This window comes from Oncorhynchus mykiss, chromosome 4, assembly GCF_057628025.1.
Source record: "Oncorhynchus mykiss isolate SJ-2025 chromosome 4, ASM5762802v1, whole genome shotgun sequence".
NCBI classification, from domain to species: domain Eukaryota; kingdom Metazoa; phylum Chordata; class Actinopteri; order Salmoniformes; family Salmonidae; genus Oncorhynchus; species Oncorhynchus mykiss.
Genome location: NC_143025.1, coordinates 74649755 through 74673026, shown reverse-complemented (window position 1 = coordinate 74673026; position 23272 = coordinate 74649755). Strand labels below are relative to the sequence as shown.

The 23272-nt window shown below is 43.6% G+C and overlaps 1 protein-coding gene across 6 annotated transcripts in view; it reads right to left on the bottom strand.

Moving 5' to 3' along the window:
- The window catches only part of LOC110521064 (syntaxin-binding protein 5), a 129332-nt gene extending 116901 nt beyond the window's left edge, over positions 1 to 12431 (bottom strand). For 5 of the 6 annotated variants that reach the window (XM_090233007.1, XM_036976008.2, XM_036976009.2 and 2 more), the window contains exon 1: positions 11778 to 12399. In XM_090233007.1, coding sequence (XP_090089133.1) covers positions 11778 to 11918 — 141 coding nt within the window. In that variant the 5' untranslated portion in view covers positions 11919 to 12399. Of the gene's footprint in view, positions 1 to 11777 lie in introns of all 6 variants that reach the window. The other variant, XM_036976010.2, reaches the window with a different exon arrangement.
- Positions 12432 to 23272: the final 10841 nt, after the last annotated feature.

Genomic DNA, 23272 nt, shown 5'->3' with positions numbered 1-23272 from the left:
AAGAATGTTCTGGTGATTTCCACGTGGACTGGAGAAACATCAACAAATTGAAAGCTGTCAGTGTAGCTACTTAGCATGCGAACATTAGTTTGCTATCTTGCTAACCTTATCTAGCTAGCTAATGTTATCTGTTTTTGCAGTTTTTTTTACTACAACGTATTCAAAACATTAGTCAGCTGGCTACTGTTTTGTAGTAAGCATAATAGTGTAACGACCCTGGGTTTATAAGCGCGGAAATCGACCCTGCCGCAAGAGCATGCTTTTGCAGCACAGTCGATAGCGCGCCGGACCTTGGGTGAAGGTCGAGGGTTCGAGACCTGCTCCCTACTGTTTCATTACAATAGTGAAAACTTTGCCACAGACGGAAACCAGTATTTTTGACTTCACCATCTATTGTTGTCTCCAAACTTTTGGCATCTTCCATAAGAGACATTTGTTTTTCTACTTTGTAATGAACACGGTACAATCTTTGGTAGGTAGGATGCTGGCAGTCTGCTGGCAGGCTTCAGCTGCTGTACAGCAAAGCCAAGTCAGTCCGTGCTCATGGTTCTTGACATTACAGGCTACAGTGACTTGCTTCATGATGCACATCGCAAATGACATGTAGCAACACCCTGAGCACATCGGACACGAAACACCAATACAAATGTAATAGCACAACAAAATAGATAGACAAGTTCCTTGAATTTTCTTTTGCGGGTGACTGTTTATTATAGTATTTTTGCAAACTGAGCAAGCTAATGTTCTAGCTAAATTAAACCAATTATTCTAGCTAGCTAGCAGCTAATGTTAGTCACACATGCTAACAGAGTTTATATATATCTAGCAAGTTAATGTGAGCTGAAGTATCTAGCTACCTTACCAACGTTACATCCTGTTAATGTGGTTATCAAAAAGATAATTACTAGCGGGTTGAAATTAACATTAGTGGTTAAACAACTAGCTAGCTACCCTAGCTAGAGTGTACCGTTCCTATCATTGTTTTGACAGCAGCTCAGACTGGAGCGAGTTTATAGTATGCTTTAGGTAGCTAGGTTAGGATTAACAATGCATGCATGCAACGACATTCTATACATTTATCAACTGGATTGTGTTTTAGAATTACAGCTAGTTATGTCACGTTGTTAATGTCATTTCTTGACAGTAGGCTTACAGACTATATGATTGATAAAGATGGCAAGTCTATTTTCTCGAGTCTACGCGGATCAATGCTGGTAATATAAGCTGATAATAACGTTAAGACTGTTTTTGCATTGCTACCTCTGGAATTGTGAATGTTATAGTTAGCTAACAAGTGTCTATTCAGTGTTAGTTAACTGCCAGTGCCAATATGTAACATTATAGCCTAGCTGTTTCTAATGATAAACTTATACAATGCATGAATGCAATGACATTTTTTAAATGTATCAACTGGATTGTGTTTCAGGAATTATATGTCACGTAGTCATTGTTATTTCTTGACAGTAGGCTTTTACCACTGCAGCTTAGTGCAAACAAATCTGGTCTAGAGATTGAGTGGGTCATTTGTAGAAAAGGGATGTAGAGGAATTGTTACAATCTAAGACATAAGACATAAGACGTAGTTTAAAATGTATTGGGCTGTAGGCTAGATGTTATCAGTCAAATAGGCTACCTATTTGAAAACAATTTCTGTGTGCCGGTTAGTATTCTTTTGAATTGACTTCTGTTATGTCTGAGATAGCTGCATGTGTGGTTGTTGTACTTTATTGTAACATGAGCCTTTGACTCTTGTCATCTCTCCACAGTCTACAGGAATTGGGGTTCCCTAGTGGGAGATTTGTGGGACCCTCGACCTTGTAGGATCTGCTCCAGACACACAGTAATGTCAGGACAGCTGTCACGTCCTGAACTTAGTTCCTTTTTTATGTCTCTATTTTAGTTTGGTCAGGGCGTGAGTTGGGGTGGGAATTCTATGTTTTGTTCTGTGTGTTATATGTCTAGGTGTTTGGCCTGGTATGGTTCCCAATCAGAGGCAGCTGTCAATCGTTGTCTCTGATTGAGAACCATACTTAGGCAGCCTGTTTTCCCACTATGGCTTGTGGGTAGTTGTTTTCTGTGTCTGTGTTTTACCATACAGAACTGTTTCGGTTTTCATTTATTTCTCTTCTTCTTTTGTATTCAGTATTTGGTTATATTTCATTAAAATATGGACACTTACCACGCTGCGCATTGGTCCGATCTTTCATACTCCTCGTCAGAGGAGGAAGACAACCGTTACAACAGCCGAGTGCCTGCACATTTTCTGAAAACATCTGAAAACCTTCCTCTACTCCAAGTATCTTGATGTATCCCACAGCACCCCCCCTCACCACCCCTCCACTAAAATCCTTGCCTTTCTTGCAGTAACTCTGGCCCTCTTCTTTTCTTCCCAGCACTGACTTTGCTGACCTTATCTAAGTCAAAATGTACCTACTATGACTGTGATATGGGGTTGTCTCACTTAGCTACCTTATGATGAATGTACTTACTGTCTGTCTGCTAAATGACTAAATGTCTAACTCCTGTTTTCATCCCTCATCACACACTTCCATTTGCCTCACTTTTTGAAAGACGCTCTGGAGCATGCCATCTCATCTCACGCAATTGGCATGCTGACTGCAGGAATGTCCACCAGAGTTGTTGCCAGAGAATTGACTATTCATTTCTCTACCATAAGCCGCCTCCAATGTCGTTTTAGAGAATTTGGCAGTACGTCCAACTGGCCTCACAACCGTAGACCCTGTGTAACCACACAAGCCCAGGCCCTCCACATCCAGCTCTTCACCTGCGGGATCGTCTGAGACCAGCAACCCGGACAGTTGATGAAACTGAAGAGTATTTCTGTTTTCTTAAATTGACTGATTTCCTTATATGAACTGTAACTCGGTAAAATTATTGAAAGTGCTACATGTTGGGATTATATTTCTGTTCAGTATGGTATTTACGATGTACCTTTATGGGCCCTCATGCTTGACACTCTCATTGCCTGCTGTTGTGTAATGTATCTCTATCCAATCCTCTGTTGTAATTGATTCTGTGCAGTCATCAGTTATCCGGTGGAGGCTGTTACCCTGGCTGCAGGGATGCTAGCATTCAAGGGCTTTAATGAGCAGCGTCTAAGCAATTATCCACATGTGTTGTTATTATATAAATTATATATATTTCTACTCATTAGGATCACAAAATTCAATGTGCCAACTTATGTTTTTATCTAAACCCTCTTTCTGTCATTGTGTTTCTGTCAGACATGTTGAATACAGCCCTGGGCTGTTGACCAACAGTGACTACTATTGTTGCAATCCCTATTACTAGCTTGTTCAACCTCTCTTTCGTATCGTCTGAGATCCCCAAAGATTGAAAAGCTGCCGCGGTCATCCTCCTCTTCAAAGGGGGAGACACTCTAAACTGCTACAGACCTATATCCTACCCTACCTTTCTAAGGTCTTCGAAAGCCAAGTTCACAAACAGATGACCGACCATTTTGAATCCCACCGTACCTTCTCCGCTATGCAATCTGGTTTCCGAGCTGGTCATGGGTGCACCTCAGCCACCCTCAAGGTCCTAAACGATATCATAATGGCCATCGATAAGAGATAATACTGTGCAGCTGTATTCATCGACCTGGCCAAGGCTTTCACCATATTCTTATCGGCAGACTCAACAGCCTTGGTTTCTCAAATGACTGCCTAGCCTCGTTCACCAACTACTTCTCTGACAGAGTTCAGTGTGTCAAATCGGAGGGCCTGTTGTCCGGAACTCTGGCAGTCTCTAAGGGGGTGCCACAGGGTTCAATCCTCGGGCTGACTCTTTCCTCTGTATACATCAATGATGTCGCTCTTGGTGCTGGTGATTTTCTGATCCACCGCTACGCAGACGACACCATTCTGTATACTTCTGGCCCTTCTTTGGACACTGTGTTAACTAATCTCCAGACAAGCCTCATTGCCATACATACTCTCTTTCCGTGGCCTCCAACTGCTCTTAAATGCAAGCAAAACTGAATGCATGCCCTTCAACCGATCGCTGCCCAGACCTACCCACCCGTCCAGCATCACACCTCTGGATGGTTCTGACTTCGAATATGTGGACAACTACAAATACCTAGGTGTCCGGTTAGACTGTAAACTCTCCTTCCAGAGTCACATTAAGCATCTCTAATCCAAAATGTAATCTAGAATTGGCTTCCTATTTTGCAACAAAGCATCCTTCACTCATGCTGCCAAACATACCCTCGTAAAACTGACTATCCTACCGATCCTTGACTTCGGTGATGTAATTTACAAAATAGCCTCCAACACTCTACTCAACAAATTGGATGCCGTGTCAACAGCGCCATCCGTTTTGTCACCAAAGCCCCATATACTACCCACCACTGCGACCTGTATGCTCTCGTTGGCTGGCCCTCGCTTCATATCCATCGCCAAACCCACTGGCTCTAGGTCAACTAAAAGTCGTTGCTAGGTAAAGCCCTGCCTTATCTCAGCTCACTGGTCACCATAGCAGCACCCACCCGTAGCACATGCTCCAGCAGGTATATATCTCTCTGGTCACCCCCAAAGCCAATTCCTCCTTTGGCCGCCTTTCCTTCCAATTCTCTGCTGCCAATGACTGGAACGAACTGCAAAAATCACTGAAGCTGGAGACTCGTATCTTTCTCACTAGCTTTAAGCACCAGCTGTGAGAGCAGCTCACAGATTACTGCACTTGTACATAGCCAACCTGTAAATAGCCCATCCAACTACCTCATCACCATATTGTTATTTATTTTATTTATTTTTCTCCTTTGCACCCCAGTACCACTCATCTTTTGCACATCTATCACCTCAGTGTTTAATTTGCCATACTGTAATAATTTCGCCACTATGGCCTATTTATTGCCTCACACCCCCCTTATCCTACCTCATTTGCACACACTGTATATAGACTTTCTCTATTGTAATTATTGACTGTATATTTGATTATTCCATGTGTTACTCTGTGTTGTTGTTTGTGTCACACTGCTTTGCTTTATCTTGGCCAGGCCACAGTTGTAAATGAGAACGTGTTCTCAAATAGCCTACCTGGTTAAATAAAGGTGAAATAAAAATAATAATAAAATAAAACTCTCCCCAGGACATGTTGCCATGTTCCTCCTCTGCTGTCCCCTCCTCAGTCGGGACATACAAAGCACCCCATTACCCGTGGGTCACCCCACGGTAGCCCACTACTGCCCCCCTACTACTGCCCCTCCCCCCCACCCCCTGCACCCCAGTATGAGCAGCTACCTCTGGCAGACAGAGAGAGGGACAGGGACAGAGAGCGGGATAGGAACTCAGGAGGGTGGTACCGGTGGGATCGTCTCTAGAAGGTCATTTTACCAGGTGGCCAACTCTTCCTCCAAGTATTCACAACACTGAGAGCTAAAGAAGGGGGCTACAGACGGGACAGTCTGGCTCCAGAAACCACAGCAGACACTGTAACCACCACTCCCACAGCCACAGCAGACACCGTAACCACCACTCACACAACCACAGCAGACACTGTAACCACCACTCACACAACCACAGCAGACACCGTAACCACCACTCACACAACCACAGCAGACACCGTAACCACCACTCACACAGCCACAGCAGACACCGTACCCACCACTCACACAGCCACAGCAGACACCGTAACCACCACTCACACAACCACAGCAGACACCGTAACCACCACTCACACAACCACAGCAGACACCATAACACCACACACACAACCATAGCAGACACCGTAACCACCACACACCCAACCACAGCAGTAGCAGTAGAAGCGGAGCAGCCTCGACCGCAGGGACAGAGACAGCAACTGCTCCAACAGCTCCAATCCCATCATACCCCTCTGCCTCCCTCGCTGCCACCTCCCCTCACCTCTACCTCTGTGATAGCCCTGGACTGTAGCCAGGAGAGCCTGGCCAAGCCCAAACATCAATTTGAGATTGTTTGTCACTGGCTTACAAACAGTATAATGTCAAATTGGAATTATGTTTTTCTTGTCTTGAGTCAATAAGTATTCAACCCCTTTGTTGTGACAAGCATAAATAAGTTCAGGAGTAAAAATTCTTAACAAGTCACATAATAAGTTGCAATAATAGTCTTTAACATGATTTTTGAATGACTGCCTCATCTCTGTACCACACACATTCAGTTATCTGTAAGGTCCCTCAGTTGAGCAGCGAATTTCAAACACAGAATTAACCACAAAGACCAGGGAGGTTTTCCAATGCCTCGCAATGAAGGGCACTTATTGGGCTGCATCACATCCGGCCGTGATTGGGAGTCCTATAGGGCGGTGCACAATTGGCCCAGCGCCGCCCGGGTTTGGCTGGGGTAGGCCGTCATTGTAAATAAGAATTTGTTCTTAACTGACTTGCTTAGTTAAATCAAGGTTAAATTAAAAATAATATGTAAAATTGGTACAAGGGTACAAATAAAAATAAAAATAGACGTTGATTATCTTTTTGAGCATGGTGATATTATTAGTTACACTTTGGATGGTATATCAACACACCCAGCCACTACAAAGATGCAGGTGTCCTTCCTAACCCAGGTGTCGGTATAAAGGAAACCACTCAGGGATTTCACCATGAGGCCAATGGTGACTTTAAAACAGTTACAGGGTTTAATGGTTGTTGTTGTTGTGATAGGAGAAAACTGAGGATGGATCAACATCATTGTATTTACTCCACAAAACTAACCTAATTGACGGAGTGAAAAGGAAGCCATTAAAGAATAAAAATACTCCAAAACATGCATCCTGTTAGCAATAAGGCACTAAAGTAATACTGCAAAAAAATGTGGCAAAGCAATTCACTTTTTTTCAGGAAAACAAAGTGTTATGTTAGGGGAAAATTCAATCCAACACATTACTGAGTGCCACTCTCCCTATTTTCAAGCATAGTCGTGACTGCATCATGTTATGGGTATGCTTGTAATCGATAAGGATTGGAGAGTTTTTCAGAATAAAAAAGAAATAGAATGGAGCTAAGCACAGGCAAAATTCTAGATTAAATCCTCATTCAATCTGCTTTTCAACAGACACTGGGAGATTCATTCACCTTTCAGCAGGACAATAACCTTAAACACAAGTTCAAATATACAATAGAGTTGCTTACAAAGAAGACAGTGAATGTTCCTGAGTGGCCGAGTTACCGTTTTTGCTTAAATCTGCTTGAAAATCTATGGCAAGCCTTAAAAATGGTTGTCTAGCAAAGATCAACAACCAATTTGACAGAGGTTGAAGAATTTTGAAAATAATATTGGGCAAATATTGTACAATCCAGGTGTGCAAAACTTGCTCAGAAAGACTCAGAAAGACTCACAGCTGTAATTGCTGCCAAAGTTTATTCTAACATGTATTGACTCAAGAGTTTGAATACTTATGTAAATTAGATATTTAAGTATTTAATTTTCAAAAAAATAGCAAAAATGTATAACAAAAAAAAATGATGTTTGTTATTTGTGTAAAAAAATATTGTGTGTAAAAAACAATTTAATCCATTTTGAATTCAGGCTGTAACACAACAAAATGAGGAATAAATCAAGGGGTATGAATACTTTCTGAAGGCACTGTATCTAGGACTGGGTGATATGGCCAACATATCATATCACTGTATTTTTCTCATTTTTGACAGTATGCCGGTGATGTTTCTGATGTTTGATGTTTCTGAATAATATAAGTTTTATATATGCTTTATGGGTAGTGCATGGCCCTATGATAGCAACAAATTAATTATCAGGGGTTTTAAAGTGCTTTGTCCATTCTGATTGCTTTAATGTTCAACCAAAATTAACAGGACAAAACTGACAGTGAAGTAATATCATTTGTAGAACATTGCGTAGGAATCAAAATCCACTTTTTTAGGATTTTGTACTGAGCAAGGCTTACCATTTGCATAGTTACTTGTTAAAGTCCAGCATTTTCATCCATTTCTTCATTCACTGCACTAATGTGCTGTCATTTGTAAACAAGACTAAAGATTGTTTTAGTGTTGACTACTGCAGCTAGGGTAGCAAATTAGCAATAATATTAGCTTTATCCAGCAGGATTTTCACCACCTAGTACGCATGCCCTGACGCCTTCCTCACTGCAAGATTTTGGGGGATTTGTAGGAGGTGGGAGAGTGAGTGTTGTAGGTTTGCAAGAGTTTCAATGGTGGGAAGAGTGATCGGGAGGTTTTCAGACATGCACACACACAACAGTGTGCGTTCCCTGCAGTACACCTTAGGAAACCTGAGAGTGACTGCTCGTTCCCGGGTAAGTTTTCATCGAATACTCAACCAGATCACGTGAGGATACAGACCCGTTCACGTCATCTGAACACCAACATATTCGTTTCCCCACGTTCACGCAGGGTGTGCTGAAGCCGTGACAACTCCCGAAAACTGTTTGTCGGAAAGTGATCTGGAATTTTTACCCATAAATGTGTCTTTTCATGCAGTTCTGGGAGCATGAACAGCAGTGTGCAGCATTTTCCTTTTTATTTTTCATTATAACCTGGTGTTTCGAACCCTGAATGCTGATTTGCTGACAGCCGTGATATATCAGACCTATACCATGGGTATGACAAAACATTTATTCTTACTGCTCTAATTACGTTGATAACCAGTTTATAATAGCAAAAAGGCACCTCACTTTGCATCGTGCCTAGGAACAGCCCTTAGCCGTGGTATATTGGTATACAAAGGAGATGATTGTGGACTACAGGAAAAAGAGGACAGAGCACGCCCCCATTCTCATTGACGGGGCTCTAGTGGAGCAGGTTGAGAGCTTCAAGTTCCTTGGTGTCCACATCACCAACAAACTAACATGGTCCAAGCACACCAAGACAGTCGTGAAGAGGGCACAACAAAACCTATTCCCCCTCAGGAGACTGAAAAGATTTGTCATGGGTCCTCAGAATCCACAAAAGGTACTACAGCTGCACCATCAAGAGCATTCTGCCTGGTTGAATCACTGCCTGGTATGGCAACTGCTCGGCCTCCGACCGCAAGGCACTACAGAGGGTAGCAAATGGCCCAGTACATCACTGGGGCCAAGCTTCCTGCCATCCAGGACTCTATACCAGGCGGTGTCAGAGGAAGGCCCTAAATATTGTCAAATACTCCAGCCACCCTAGTCATAGACTGTTCTCTCTGCTACCGCACGGCAAGCGGTACCGGAGCGCCAAGTCTAAGTCCAAGAGGTTCTAAACAGCTTCTACCCCAAGCCATAAGACTCTGAACGTCTAATCAAATGGCTACCCAGACTATTTGCATTGCCCCCCCCCCCTCCCTCTATTGTACACCGCTGCTACTCTCTGTTGTTATCATCTATGCATAGATGTACCTACATGTACATATTACCTCAACTAACCAGTGCCAACCACACATTGACTTTGTATCGGTACCCCCCTGTATATAGTCTCGCTATTGTTATTTCACTGCTTCCCTTAACTTGTTACTTTTACATCTTATTCTATCTGTATTTTTTTTTACTGCATTGTTGGTTAGGGGCTCGTAAGTAAGCATTTCACTGTAAGGTCTACTACACCTGTCTTATTCGGCGCATGTGACTAATAAAATTTGATTTGACATTGGCCATATACCACACCTATTCTGGCCATATACCACACCTATTCTGGCCATTTACCACACCTATTCTGGCCATATTGCTTAATTATAGGATTGACACTTGTGCTTTAGCTGCACCAATCAAAGCAGTGAAGCATGAAGGAAGACTTTAGTGGTCAAAACCATTTATCTTGGGGCAACAGGGGAATAGGGTTGCAAAATGTTCATATTTATTTTGTTTGTTTAATACAGACTAGATTTAAAACATAAGTGAACATTTACAAATTATCCAATGGATTATGTCCATTTTCTGGAGGTACAAAATCATACATTTGCATCCCCTATTTTAATTTGCTCCATGGTTTAGGCGGCCAAACAAAGCTGTTTGTCGGGACTCCCCAAGAGGAACAACTTTGCAGGTGTTTCTGACTTCTAAACCATGCTATGCTGGTGGGTGGTAACATTCAAATAAAACCCAGCCCTGAAACAAAATGTAAACTAAAAACAATGTTTTACATAATCTTTGAAAAAAGACACAGCATTGATACGGATGTTCTGGAAGTGGGCAGTTCGGATTTATCACTTCAAACCCAATAGATCATATTTTGACTAAAACGATGACTTATTGATTTAAATAGTTGTGCATAATCATGGGTATGGTCTGATACTTGTGTTTCAGCTTGAAAATGTGAATTTATACTGGTGTGGGCGTTTAAATTCCGAGCAGAGGGCTAAAGCATATTATGTAAGAGCCGCTCCACTGTAGCAGACACCTGCACTCGCGCAGGCAGGACCCGCAAAACGGGCCGGGCATTGCGGGTTGATTACATCGCAACAAGCAGGGGGCTTTGGACGATTTCCATTGACCACGCGCCTGGAGCGCCAACCCAATTATGACTCTTCAGGACGCGGCTCGGTCAAAAACATTTGAGATATAACATATTGTAGCCTAGGCTGTACATTCTAGTCAACCATTCCAGATATTACGCGGTTCTAGCCATGCGCAAATGTTTAAACCTTCATGCGCTCATGCGACGCAGAGAAACACGTCACCAATACGGAGGCCTGCGTTTTTAAATCGCTGGTAAGATAAGGGCTATAATAATATACCTCCTATATGGGTGTTGATTTCAATATAGTGTTAGGGCATAGTCTGGACCATTGAATCCGACAAAAAAAGAACATGCGCACACACGCAGCGCCACAATAAGAAGGCGAGAAATACATTGCATCGGCGACAATTTAAACCAAGGGTTGTCCATTTGACTAGAAAGCAAAGCATCCTATCAACTATTGCCTAACACCAATTTGCTGTGGTTGCCTATGATGGGCTAAATTCGTTCCAGCTGTTTTACCGGCAGTGCGTGCATGAGCATCGAATGTGAGTGTTTATTAACCCCATCCATTCTTCTGTCCTGTCTAATTCAAGGAGGAAGGGGAGCCAGTGCATAATAAAACGGGCCTACTAATTTCAGAGGCATTCACCCGCTATGGCTGGATGAGGGGATCGGGAGAGTGAACTGGAGGGTGTGTATGGTGGGAAACTGATCGCAGCTGTATCAACCCGCCAGGGATCCAGCGATGGACATGTTAATCCACACGGAACATAGATTATGCAAGAAGCAGGTTCTTTTAGCCCAACCCCTCCGTATGACAGTTCATGCGAAGTGCACATGACATGAGCGATGAAGCAAGCCAGTGTATTTTAACGGAAGGGAGGATAGGCCTATATGTATGCATTTATTCGATTTTTACAAAAGTATAGGCTAATGATGGGATGCATGTAAATAAACGCAAAATCATGATGAACATACTATTTCATATTGGTACTGGTATATATCGAAAGCGCATTCGCCATATGCGCATTTTACAGGCTGGGTTGCCAAACCTTGGTAATGGACAGAGTGTCTAAACCAGCAAATTCTCATTGTTATAATACCTTTTCATAACAGATAACAAAAAAGACGAGGCAAAGGCAGTAGGTAGGCAATAGTAGCCGAACCGTCCATCAGATGATAACCGTAACATTATAGGCTATAAATAATATATAGCTGGCGGCGCGTTAATTTTCACCTGTATCAATATTGAGAGTAGGGGTTGCCAATATGCAGTGAGAAAATAGAAACATACACACGCAAACACCAACATTCATTCACAGACTGTTATGTTGGATACAGCTACATTATAAACGGCATCTGACTCGCCCACCTTGCAGAGCTGAAAATTCTCGGACTGAAGGGTCTCGTGCATCAAATTGTTCTCCGGGGCGCCCGACTGGCCAGACGAAACAGAGGAAGACGCCTGCTCCTTTAGGCCGTCCAGCACCTTCCTGATGTTAAACTTCTTCATTTTACCCCCAGAAACACTGCGATGACAACGGAAAGCAAAATTGAGATGACCCGCTAAAGATAACGGGGTAAAGCCACTCTCTCGCTCTCTTCTGATGCCCTCCGTAAATCTCACATTTTAGCTGGTGGTTTTACATAGTGAAAAGGGTTTCGGCCGCGCACCACTCGGGTCGGGCTCCTTGACGCTCAATGTTCGATTCTCTATGTATTTGTTGTGTGGCTGTGGTGCGTCTATGTAATTCTTCTCCGACTCTGTGTCCCACTGCGTCTCCGCTGCTCGCTCGCTCTCGCCGTTCCCCTCCCCTCCACTCTCTCCGCTCAGGCAACGCGGAAACGTAGCTGCAGCGGTGCTTCTGCGCTTTTAAGCACCCGGATGTTTGATTGAAGCGCGACCGACGCTGCTCACTTTACCTATCTCTCCTCACAAACAATGTTTCTACCTCTTTCTCTTCCACCTCTCTCTCTCTCTCTCACACACACACACACACACACACACACACACACACACACACACACACACACACACACACACACACACACACACACACACACACACACACACACACACACACACACACACACACACACACACACACACACACAGAGTGCAGGCAGGGCGAAGAGCAGGATTCGCTCCATTGCACCTGGTGTTATTGTGATGCAGCAGTATGAGTATCAGGGTAAGAAATCAGGGTGAGACATCAGGGTGATATCAGGGTGAGACAGCCAGCCAGGCGGCCAGGCGACCTTGTTCTCCTTGTACAACCCACATCAATATTAAAACACCCCACTAAAACTATCTCATCCATTATCCATGGTGATCACTGTGAGGATTTGATTTGAACCGTGCTTGACTGCATACAATGCATGTAATATTACTCATTGTTATTTTTTCCACAATGTTTTGTCATGAGAATAGATCAGTCACTAAAGGATGCTAAGATCCTCAAAAGCTTTTATTGGGTAGCTCTCATGCCTCGCTGACGTACACTGAGTGTACAAAACATTACGAACACCTTCCTAGTATTGAGTTGCACCCCCTTGAGTTGCACCCCCTTGCCCTTAAAACAGACTCAATTTGTCAGGGCAGGAACTCTAAACGGTGTCAAAAGCATTCCACAGGTGCCCTTGACCAATGCTTCCAAAAGTTGCGTCAAGTTGGCTGGATGTGCTTTGGGTGGTCGACCATTCTTGATACACAAGGGAAGCTGTTGAGCGTCAAAAACCCAGTAGTGTTGCAGTTCTTGACACACTCAAATCGATGCGCCTGGCACCTACTACCATACCTCGTTCAAAAGGAACTTTAAATAGTTTGTCTTGCCCATTCACCCTCTGAATGGCACACATACTCAATCCATGTCTCAATTGTCTCAAGGCTTAAAAATCTGTCTTTAACCTGTCTCCTCCCCTTCATCTACACCGATTGAAGTGGATTTAACAAGTGACATCAATAAGGGATCATATATTTCACCTGGATTCACCTTGTTAGTGTATGTTATGGAAAGAGCAGGTGTTCCTAATGTTTTGTACACTCAGTGTATAGTGTTGGCACCAGTGGACTGTCTGTTGGCACACACAACACACCAGGTGCCCTTGGCACACACACACACACACACACACACACACACACACACACACACACACACACACACACACACACACACACACACAACACACACACACACACACACACACACACACACACACACACACACACACACACACACACACACACACACACACACACACACACACACACACACAGGTGGGCAGCAGGAAGGTGGAAGCACAGGGGTTCAAGTAATGGCTGTTTACTCTCCCAGATCAACACCTGATACCCCATGTCTGATCTGCCCAATGCTGGGGAGTTCCCCCTTACTATGTAAAGCATTGTTACACTGTTCTATAAATTATTACAGTTATTACATAATTATTATATTATCATCACGTAGAAGACAGCGTTGAATAAAAACCAAGAGAACATTTATGCTAATTAAATATTCAGAACTATATCAAGGTAATCCTTTTCTTGTAATTAATATTTTCATAAGGTATAAGGTCGTATTGACCACACCCCACTTAACCCAGCCTAATAATATCCTTGTGTTTCAGATTACATTTATAGAGCAAAGAAAAAGGCCCTTATTAGGTCATCTAATTCCCTTTGTGTGTGTGTGTGTGATTGTGTAAAACGAGATGCCGCTCACACTCACACACATAAGGCCACAGTGTGGGATGGGAGGGCCCTTGCCAACTGTGACATCAGTGATTTCATTTACCACCATTGTGCCGTGGCCTGGCCATTCATATGGCTGCTGCTGGAGGTGTTTGTTTGTGTGTGTACTGTGTTTGTGTGTGTGTGTGTGTGTGTTTGCCCACTGTATTTAGAATCAGACTGCTGTGTTCGTGTGCTTTGATAACGTGCTGCATTGTTCTCTTTGAGAGGGGCAATGTTCAAAGAGAGAGAAAGAAAGAGATGGAGAGAAATAAAGAGGGATGGGGTTCTGACAGAGGTGTACATGCTGTTTTCAGTCAAGGTGAGTGTTATTTTTAGAACCTCAATCAATATTTGATTATTGTTCAAGGTCATCTAATGTTGGTGACTTGCCTTTTTATAGCTGGAACAGGCAACCAGTGTGTGTGTGTATGTGTGTGTGTGTTTGTGTGTTCTCCATGTTTCCAGATTACCTGATTAATGCGACAGTCCCTCTCATAAACAAAGTGACTCATACGTCGCAGATCTGATTGGCCGCCTGTGATTAAACCTGGGGCCGTCTTTCATGACATCGCAGGACCTTGTATGGACCAATCACATCGCAATACATCAGGCTGGCCCTGTAGCACCTCAGACGGTCATCTATCATCCGTCGGCAGAGTAACCCTGGGAAATATGCAAATACACAGGGACCTGATTGGACTGTGAGCGATATGGGTTTATGTACAGAATAGTGTATGGCTAATCCAGTGGTAATCCAAGACCAGAGGTTAAGGTGAAACATACATCATTAGGGTGAACAGAGCAGGTGCTTCAGTACTACAGCACTATACATGAAAACATTCAACTCCACCATAATAACACTGTCATGTTGGTCATTTGTGTAACAGATGACTTGATACTTATCATTGGTTTTTATTCCGATGAATCTTCCTAACACAAACATCATTATTTAAACTCAATGACAAGCAGCATAAGACTTCATTATGTACTGAACAAAAATATAAACGCAGCATGTAAAGTGTTGATCCCATGTTTCATGCGCTGAAATAAAACTTCCTCAAAATGTTACATATGCACGTAAAACTTATTTCTCTCAAATCATGTGCACAAATTTGTTTTCATTCCTGTTAGTGAGCATTTCTCCTTTGCCAAGATAATCCATCCACCTGACAGGTGTGGTATATCAAGATGATGATTAAACAGCATGATCATTACACAGGTGCCCCTTCTGCTGGGGACAGTAAAAGGACACTCTAAAATGTGCAGTTTTTTCACACAAAACAATGCCACAGATGTCTGGAGTTTTAATGGAAGCATGCAATTGGCATGCTGACTGCAGGAACATCCACCAGAGCTGTTGCCAAAATAATTGAATGATCATTTCTCTACCATAAGCCCATAGTTTTAGAGAATTGGGCAGTACGTCCAATCGGCCTCACAACGACCACATGTAACCACACCAGCCCAGGACCTCCAAATCCATCTTCTTCACTTGCAGGATCGTCTGAGACCAGCCACCCGGACAGCTGATGAAACTGGGGATTATTTCTGTCTGTATTAAAGCCCTTTTGAGGGAAATATTAATTCTGATTAGCTGTGGCTGTGCGCCTGATCAGTCATGTGAAATCCATAGATTAGGGCCTAATGAATTTATTTCAATGGACTGATTTCCTTATTTGAACTGTAACTCAGTAAAATCGTTGAAATTGTTGCATGTTGCGTTTCTATATATTTTTATTTTTGTTCAGCATATACAGTACATTGGCCTTGTCTCAGTTTGTGTTGTGCCTGAGCAGAGACAGTGCAGCCCGGAGCAGTGTGTTTGTGTGTGTTTTAGACTCAGACAGTCCTGTTTGACCCAGAACAGGAGCAAAGCCATAGGGTTTCTGGATGGTGAAAAACCTGGTGTGTCCTTGAACGACAGGGACAAGGACAGGTCACAGGTTCAATGGGGAGTGTGTGTGTGAAAATCTGGTGGTACAACAGGGACAGTGCCAGCTCAGAGAGACGATGGGCAGTGTCTATTTGTTATGCACTAAGACATGTTAGACTAGAGAGACAGAGACAGGAGGACGTGTGAACAACCTTCCACCTTAAATGGCAGGTGTCGTTAATCTAGCAGATCACAACACACCTGAGTATTAAGACTTATGACCTCACCATCCCACCGGCACACTGCCGTTATTCCACAATGCACAGCAACAGCCCCTATTGAGGGAGAAGATGTATCGTTTATATACGCATATTCAGTCATACTACACACGCACCGAGACACGCAGGCACACACATGCACACGCACCGAGACACGCAGGCACACACATGCACACGCACCGAGACACGCAGGCACACACATGCGCACGCACCGAGACACGCAGGCACACACATGCACACGCACCGAGACACGCAGGCACACACATGCACACGCACCGAGACACGCAGGCACACACATGCACACGCACGAGACACGCAGGCACACACATGCACACGCACCGAGACACGCAGGCACACACATGCACACGCACCGAGACACGCAGGCACACACATGCACACGCACCGAGACACGCAGGCACACACATGCACACGCACCGAGACACGCAGGCACACACATGCACACGCACCGAGACACGCAGGCACACACATGCACACGCACCGAGACACGCAGGCACACACATGCACACGCACCGAGACACGCAGGCACACACATGCACACGCACCAAGACACGCAGGCACACACATGCACATGCACCGAGCGCCAAAGGGTTTGCAGGCTAATGAGTTGCTGCTCTTGAGGGAGTGCTTCATTGTCTGTGCATGGTTAAATAGGGAGAAGTTTTCAATGTCATTTGCGCTCTGATATATGTGTGTGTGCGTATGTGTGTGTTTGCGTGTCTGAGGAGATATCGATGTAAATTACACCCCCTATGGTCACACAGAACCTCATAAATATTAATAAGTGATAAAGGAGATTAACTCATAGAGACATAGATATTAAAAACATCACAAAGCCTTCATTAAAACTATTGCCTGGCAGTGAAGAAATAAGAGACTGTGGGTATATATGTATGGGAGTGTGTGTATGAGAGAGAGAGAGAGAGAGAGAGAGAGAGGTGTGTTTGGGTGTAGGTATGGGCTTGGACTGTGTGTGTGAGTGTCTGTGCGCCTGTGTGGTGTGTGTGAGTGTGTGCGTCTCTGTGTGTGTATGTTGGCATGTGCAGTGGAGCAGTAAGGCTCAGGGGATGGACGTGATGCGACACTGGCTGGCTAGTCTGCTCTACACTCAGGGCGGCACAGCTGGTATCAGTGCCAATAATCAGCCAAAGCAATAAGACTCCCATCAACAGGCAACTCACTGGGCGGAGGAGACAGACGCCATGATTAAATTAAAGGGCACCGGCAATGTCAGTAACGCAGTGACACAGGGCCTGGAGGAGAACACATGTGCACTGTGAAACTGCAGTCGAGGGAGCCACGATGGGTGAGGGTTCTGAGGTAAAAACACAACAAAAGCATCGTCTTACGTCAGATAGCGTGACGACCCCGACTGCACTGTTGAGGAACGAGCGTCGCTTAGGAGTGACACCACCTGTTGGAAGACAATGCAGAAAAAGTTGTTTAAAAAAACAAGATGGAGACGGGTGAGGTGATATCCTCTTTGTCCTTCATTGTCGTTGATTTTGTTATTTTGATGAAGGGATTGACCTTTCCATTGTTATCTCAGGCAGTAGAAGTCAAGGCATTAACTGGAATTCGATTGCATTGAGTGAACGCTGGCCATGGTTTTGATTGAATTGACAGGAATTAGAATGGCATTGACAACCAGCTGTGTTGATAATTCAGCAAGATTTGGTTTCTGTCCCAGTGGCAGATTAAGGAGATGTAGGAGGAGGGGGGAGGGAATACACTCCGCCTGCCTCGTTGGAACCCTGTAATCTCTGTCCCTAACTATCCATAATGATTATCAGTACAGCTCACATGACAGTTTGGCAATCGAACTCCTCTCCTCTGGAAAATAGGCCTGTCTTCCACAGGTTTCAAAAGGACTGATCAATAAGTTAGTTAATCAATCTCTGAACATGACTGAACCGTATGTGTGGCCTGAAAGATTAAGCAATGACAGTTCTGGCTGTGGTTATTGGAACAGGTGAGAGAGGTGCTCACTACCTACTTGGCCAGTTTTTTTCCCCATGTGATTTACAGAGACACTTTGACCTTTTTGGGATTTGCAGTATGTAAAGTGGGTAAGGAGGTGAGAAGGCTGGGGATTACTGTTTAGTCAGCTGATTCAAGCCTAGCCATCTATTCTGTTTAGTTCTAGTCAGGCAGCTTAGTCTCCCATTCAGAGGACCCCATTCAGAGGAATTCAGTTTCAGTTAGTGTAGGACCGTGTGTTCAGAAACATACAGTTGAAGTCGGAAGTTTACATACACCTTAGCCAAATACATTTAAACTCAGTTTTTTTTTTACAATTCCTGACATTAATCCTTGTAAAAATTCCCTGTCTTCCCGGTCAGTTAGGATCACCATTATCTTTGTCCCCATGTGCAGTTGCAAACCGTAGTCTGGCTTTTTTATGGCTGTTTTGGAGAAGTGGCTTTTTCCTTGCTGAGCGGCCTGTCAGGTTATGTCGATATAGGACTCGTTTTACTGTGGATAAAGATAATTTTGTACCTGTTTCCTCCAGCATCTTCACAAGGTCCTTTGCTGTTGTTCTGGGATTGATTTGCACATTTCGCAAGTACGTTCATCTCTAGGAGACAGAACGCATCTCCTTCCTGAGCGATATGACGGCTGCGTGGTCCCATGGTGTTTATACTTGCGTACTATTGTTTGTACAGATGAATGTGGTACCTTCAGGCATTTGTAAATTGCTCCCAAGGATGAACCAGACTTGTGGAGGTCTACACATTTTTTCTGTTAGGTCTTGTTTGATTTCATTTGATTTTCCCATGATGTCAAGCAAAGAGGCACTGAGTTTGAAGGTCGGCCTTGAAATACACCCACAGGTACACCTCCAATTGACTCAAATTATATCAATTAGCCTATCAGAAGCTTCTAATGCCATGACATCATTTTCAGGAATTTTCCAGGCACAGTCAACTTAGTGTATGTGAACTTCTGACCCACCTTGATTTATAAGTGAAATAATCTGTCTGTAAACAATTTTTGGAGAAATGACTTGTGTCATGCACAAAGTAGATGTCCTAACAGACTTGCCAAAACTATAGTTGTTAGCAAGACATTTGTAGGGTGGTTTAAAAATGAGTTTTAATGACTCCAACCTAAGTGTATGTAAACTCCCGACTTCAACTGTACTTTCCCTATCGTGACGAGCACCACATTTTGGTCCATGCTATCCGGGATCCTTGGGTTGCCCTGGGATGCCCCCCCCCCCCATTGAAGTTACAAGGGTTAAGGATAAGGTTAGGTAAGGTTGTGGTTAAGGTTAGGGTTTAGGGTAGGGACATCCCATGGATCCCGAATAGCACTACATTTTCCCTCCTGCTACTCGTTCTCCTGAGGTCACATACTGTACCTTTGCTGTTCTGATGTTTTTTTGTGTGTGTAGCTGAACAACCACAATCAGACACAAGTCAGACTCAGTGGTGTTGGATGTCTGTGAGTGGGTGTATCATCATTAATGAAACCTCCTTAAAACCTGGAAATACTGCCTCCTCGTTGTTCCTCGTTGTTCTTACCCGACCATGTGAAAGGCACATTCTAATAAGAGGATGGAAACAACCTCTTGACTCCAGTATGTATTGTAAATGTAAATGTAATTACATCATTGGGAATACGGGTTAGGAGAAGAGAGAGAATTCCACGCTCCACTCAATTGACATCCGCTAATCAAATCTCGTTCTTCACACTGACGCCTGCCTACACATGTCAATAATACAACTCCAATCTGTCAGATGTGGACAGATATGAAGTCATCTCCCACAGATATACAGTAGAGAGGTATCTGAATTTGGAAACACAATACATGAAGATACTAAAACAACTGTCTCCAGAGATGCAGACAGAGAATGTTCTGACAGTGAGATCTCTTCTTACCAAGGCCCTGTCTCAATCTATAGTGTCTCTCAGGGCCTCTAGTGATAAATGAGGGCCTTAATTGTAGCCAGTGATGGGTTTTCATTGTGGATCCTACAACCCTCGGCGGAGAAACTCAGCCTCGCAATGCTTTATTGGCAACCTGACACCTCTCAGCTCAAGTGTAAAATCCGGTCAAACGCAATCACCGCTAACGAGAAGCAATTATGTTATGATTTAAACGGCCAGCCTCTCTGAAGTTATTTAAAATGTGTCCATCATCTATCTGTTAATCTTTCAAGGCCTGATGAAAGGAATTCATTGGTGTTACTTTTGAAGTGGACACACGCATGCACGCACACACGCACATCCACACACTGTAAAACCACACTTGACCATTATTGACAGAGCCAATGTCTGACTCAACACTTTCATAAAATACACACAATAAAATCACATCTATGGACAGATAAAGACGTAAAGCTACTTCAGATGACTTCCCATTGACCTTCCCACAGGCATTCTACTCTCTGTGACAAATAGAGGAGGAATGGGCAGTATCAGTACACATACTGTATTATCAATATTATCAACATGACTGTCAGGGAAACCAGGCAGTCTGAAGATGACTGTGGACACACACACACACACACACACACAGACACACACACACACACACACACACACACACACACACACACACACACACACACACACACACACACACACACACACACACACACACACACACACACCCTAAAGTCATGTTTGATCTCCTGATTGATGGACAGCTGTCAATCCCGTCCCTGGTGGGACAGACAGACTTCCTCACTCTCCTGTTACTTCCTTTTTCATTTCAGGAAGCAACTGGACAATGGAGGAGTTAGACTGTTAAAACATATTCTGTGTGTTGATCTGATGAGGATGTGTTTGATTGTCAGTTTTTTTGCTGCACCATTTCGTCTTTTCGTCTCCTTGGCTGGGTGTCAGGTCCAGTGGCGACCCGTCATTCAGGGCAGGTGGGGCTGTTCTGAAAAAAACGAGCTACGACTTGGAAAATAGGTTTTGAAAGTTCATCTATCTTGGAATTGCAAGTCGCAAACTCAGGGCTTCATAGAGCTCCGACTTGAAGATCACTGATGTCATGATTCAAACTCTTTTTTTTTGTTCCCAGTTGTCTTGAAAGCACCATAAATCCAGGGAATGCCAGACTTTGATGACAAAGTTTGATGACAAAATTTGTCCACAAAGGACCGCCGTGCCACCCTCCTGTTCAAGTGAGCACAGCACAACAAGGTGAGTCCAAAAATGTTTTGTATGCTGCTGCATAAATGATGTAATATGCCAGGAGATATGTATACTGTAACACAAAGTAATACTATGTATGTGTTGTGTAGTAAGCTGTTACAGTTTTTCTCCATTGCTAACATGCATTGGTCAAAACTGAAAACACTTTTTCAAAACTCTTCACACAGTCAGCGAAACAGAATTGTGTGTGAACCAAACTGTAAATCATTTTCAATGACCACATTCTCCGAAATCCATGAACTCTTTTCTCATTCATACTCCGCCATCTGATAAACTCTATATTTGCAGAATGTTTTCAAATGCTAACACACTGTTTCCAAAACTGTTAAAACACATTCAAAACAGAATTATGGCAAATGTCGTGCATTTCTGCAGCAACCAGATTGAAACATGTAGAAAATCTCAGCAGAATATTTAATCGTTCCAAACACAGCTGATTGCAATTTCAGCTGAAAGCCTACCCAAGTGTTACCAAAAAGACAAAAGAGGACGGCTTCGGAATGATTTAGTTTGGAAACATGGATCAAGGAAGACAGGTTGGTGGGGAAAGAAGAGTGTCAGGGAGAGGAAGAATGCGTGGAGGACAAAGGAGAGGAAGACCAAGAGTGTTGGTCCCTGATGAGATACGGGCCACATTACTGACCATGTTGTAAACCATGGTCTCTCTTTGAGCTTGGCCAGTTTAAGGCCGCAACCAAATCTGCAGCGTTCAACAGTTGCATCAATAGTATGAATTTTCCGGCAAAGCAACAGGTGAGATGTGCATCCTTCAATGATAATTGAATTACATGTTACAGTACAATACAGTATGTTCACATTTTTACATGTACTGACATTTTGAAATATATTGACTGTTTTGTGTTTTTCAGTAGGATCCAAAGGTTGCCTCCCACAGGAGGGAGAGGCAGAATATTATCAGATGGGCAGGAAATTGCCATTGCTGACATGGTAATTGGCAACAATACAATAAAACTGCGGGAAATTCAGGACAGAGTGCTGGCAGACAATATCACTTTTGGGAATGTTAATACGGTCAGCACAATGACAATTGCCAGAGTCCTAGAGAAACATAAAGTAAGGATGAAGCAGCTGTACACTGTACCCCTTGAGAGAAACGGTGAAAGTGTGACAGAACTCTGGTATCAATATGTCCAGGTAAGATGTCTGTTCAATAACCAAACAGGTTACATACACAGCTATGCATAATGTAAAGTACTGTAAAATGGTGGATTTACTGTATTTTAGAGAGTAGTGGAGATGGAAACCAGGCAAACTGCAAGTACATTCATCATTGTTGATGAAGCTGGATTCAACCTGGCAAAAACACGCCACAGGGGAAGAAATGTGATTGGACAGAGAGCAACCGTGGTTGTCCCAGGTCAGAGAGGAGCTAACATCACAATGTGTGCAGCACTGTCCAATGATGGTTTACTGGTACACAAACCACTCATTGGCCCCTACAATACAGAGAGGCTTATTTATTTTCTGGATGACCTGCATAATCGATTTGTGCCAGCGGAGGAGAGAGGGGCAAGAAACTCCCCTACCTTCGTTGTTGTGTGGGATAATGTGGCTGCAGTCACAGACTGGTTTGCTGCACATCCCAGGATGTCAGTACTATTCCTGCCTCCATACTCCCCCTTCCTAAACCCCATAGAGGAGTTTTTCTCTGTGTGGAGGTGGAAGGTTTATGACCACCATCCACATGACCAGATGTCCTTACTGGATGCCATGAATGAGGGGTGAGGAGACACTTCTCCTGAAGACTGACAGGGTTGGATTAGAGACTCCAGAAG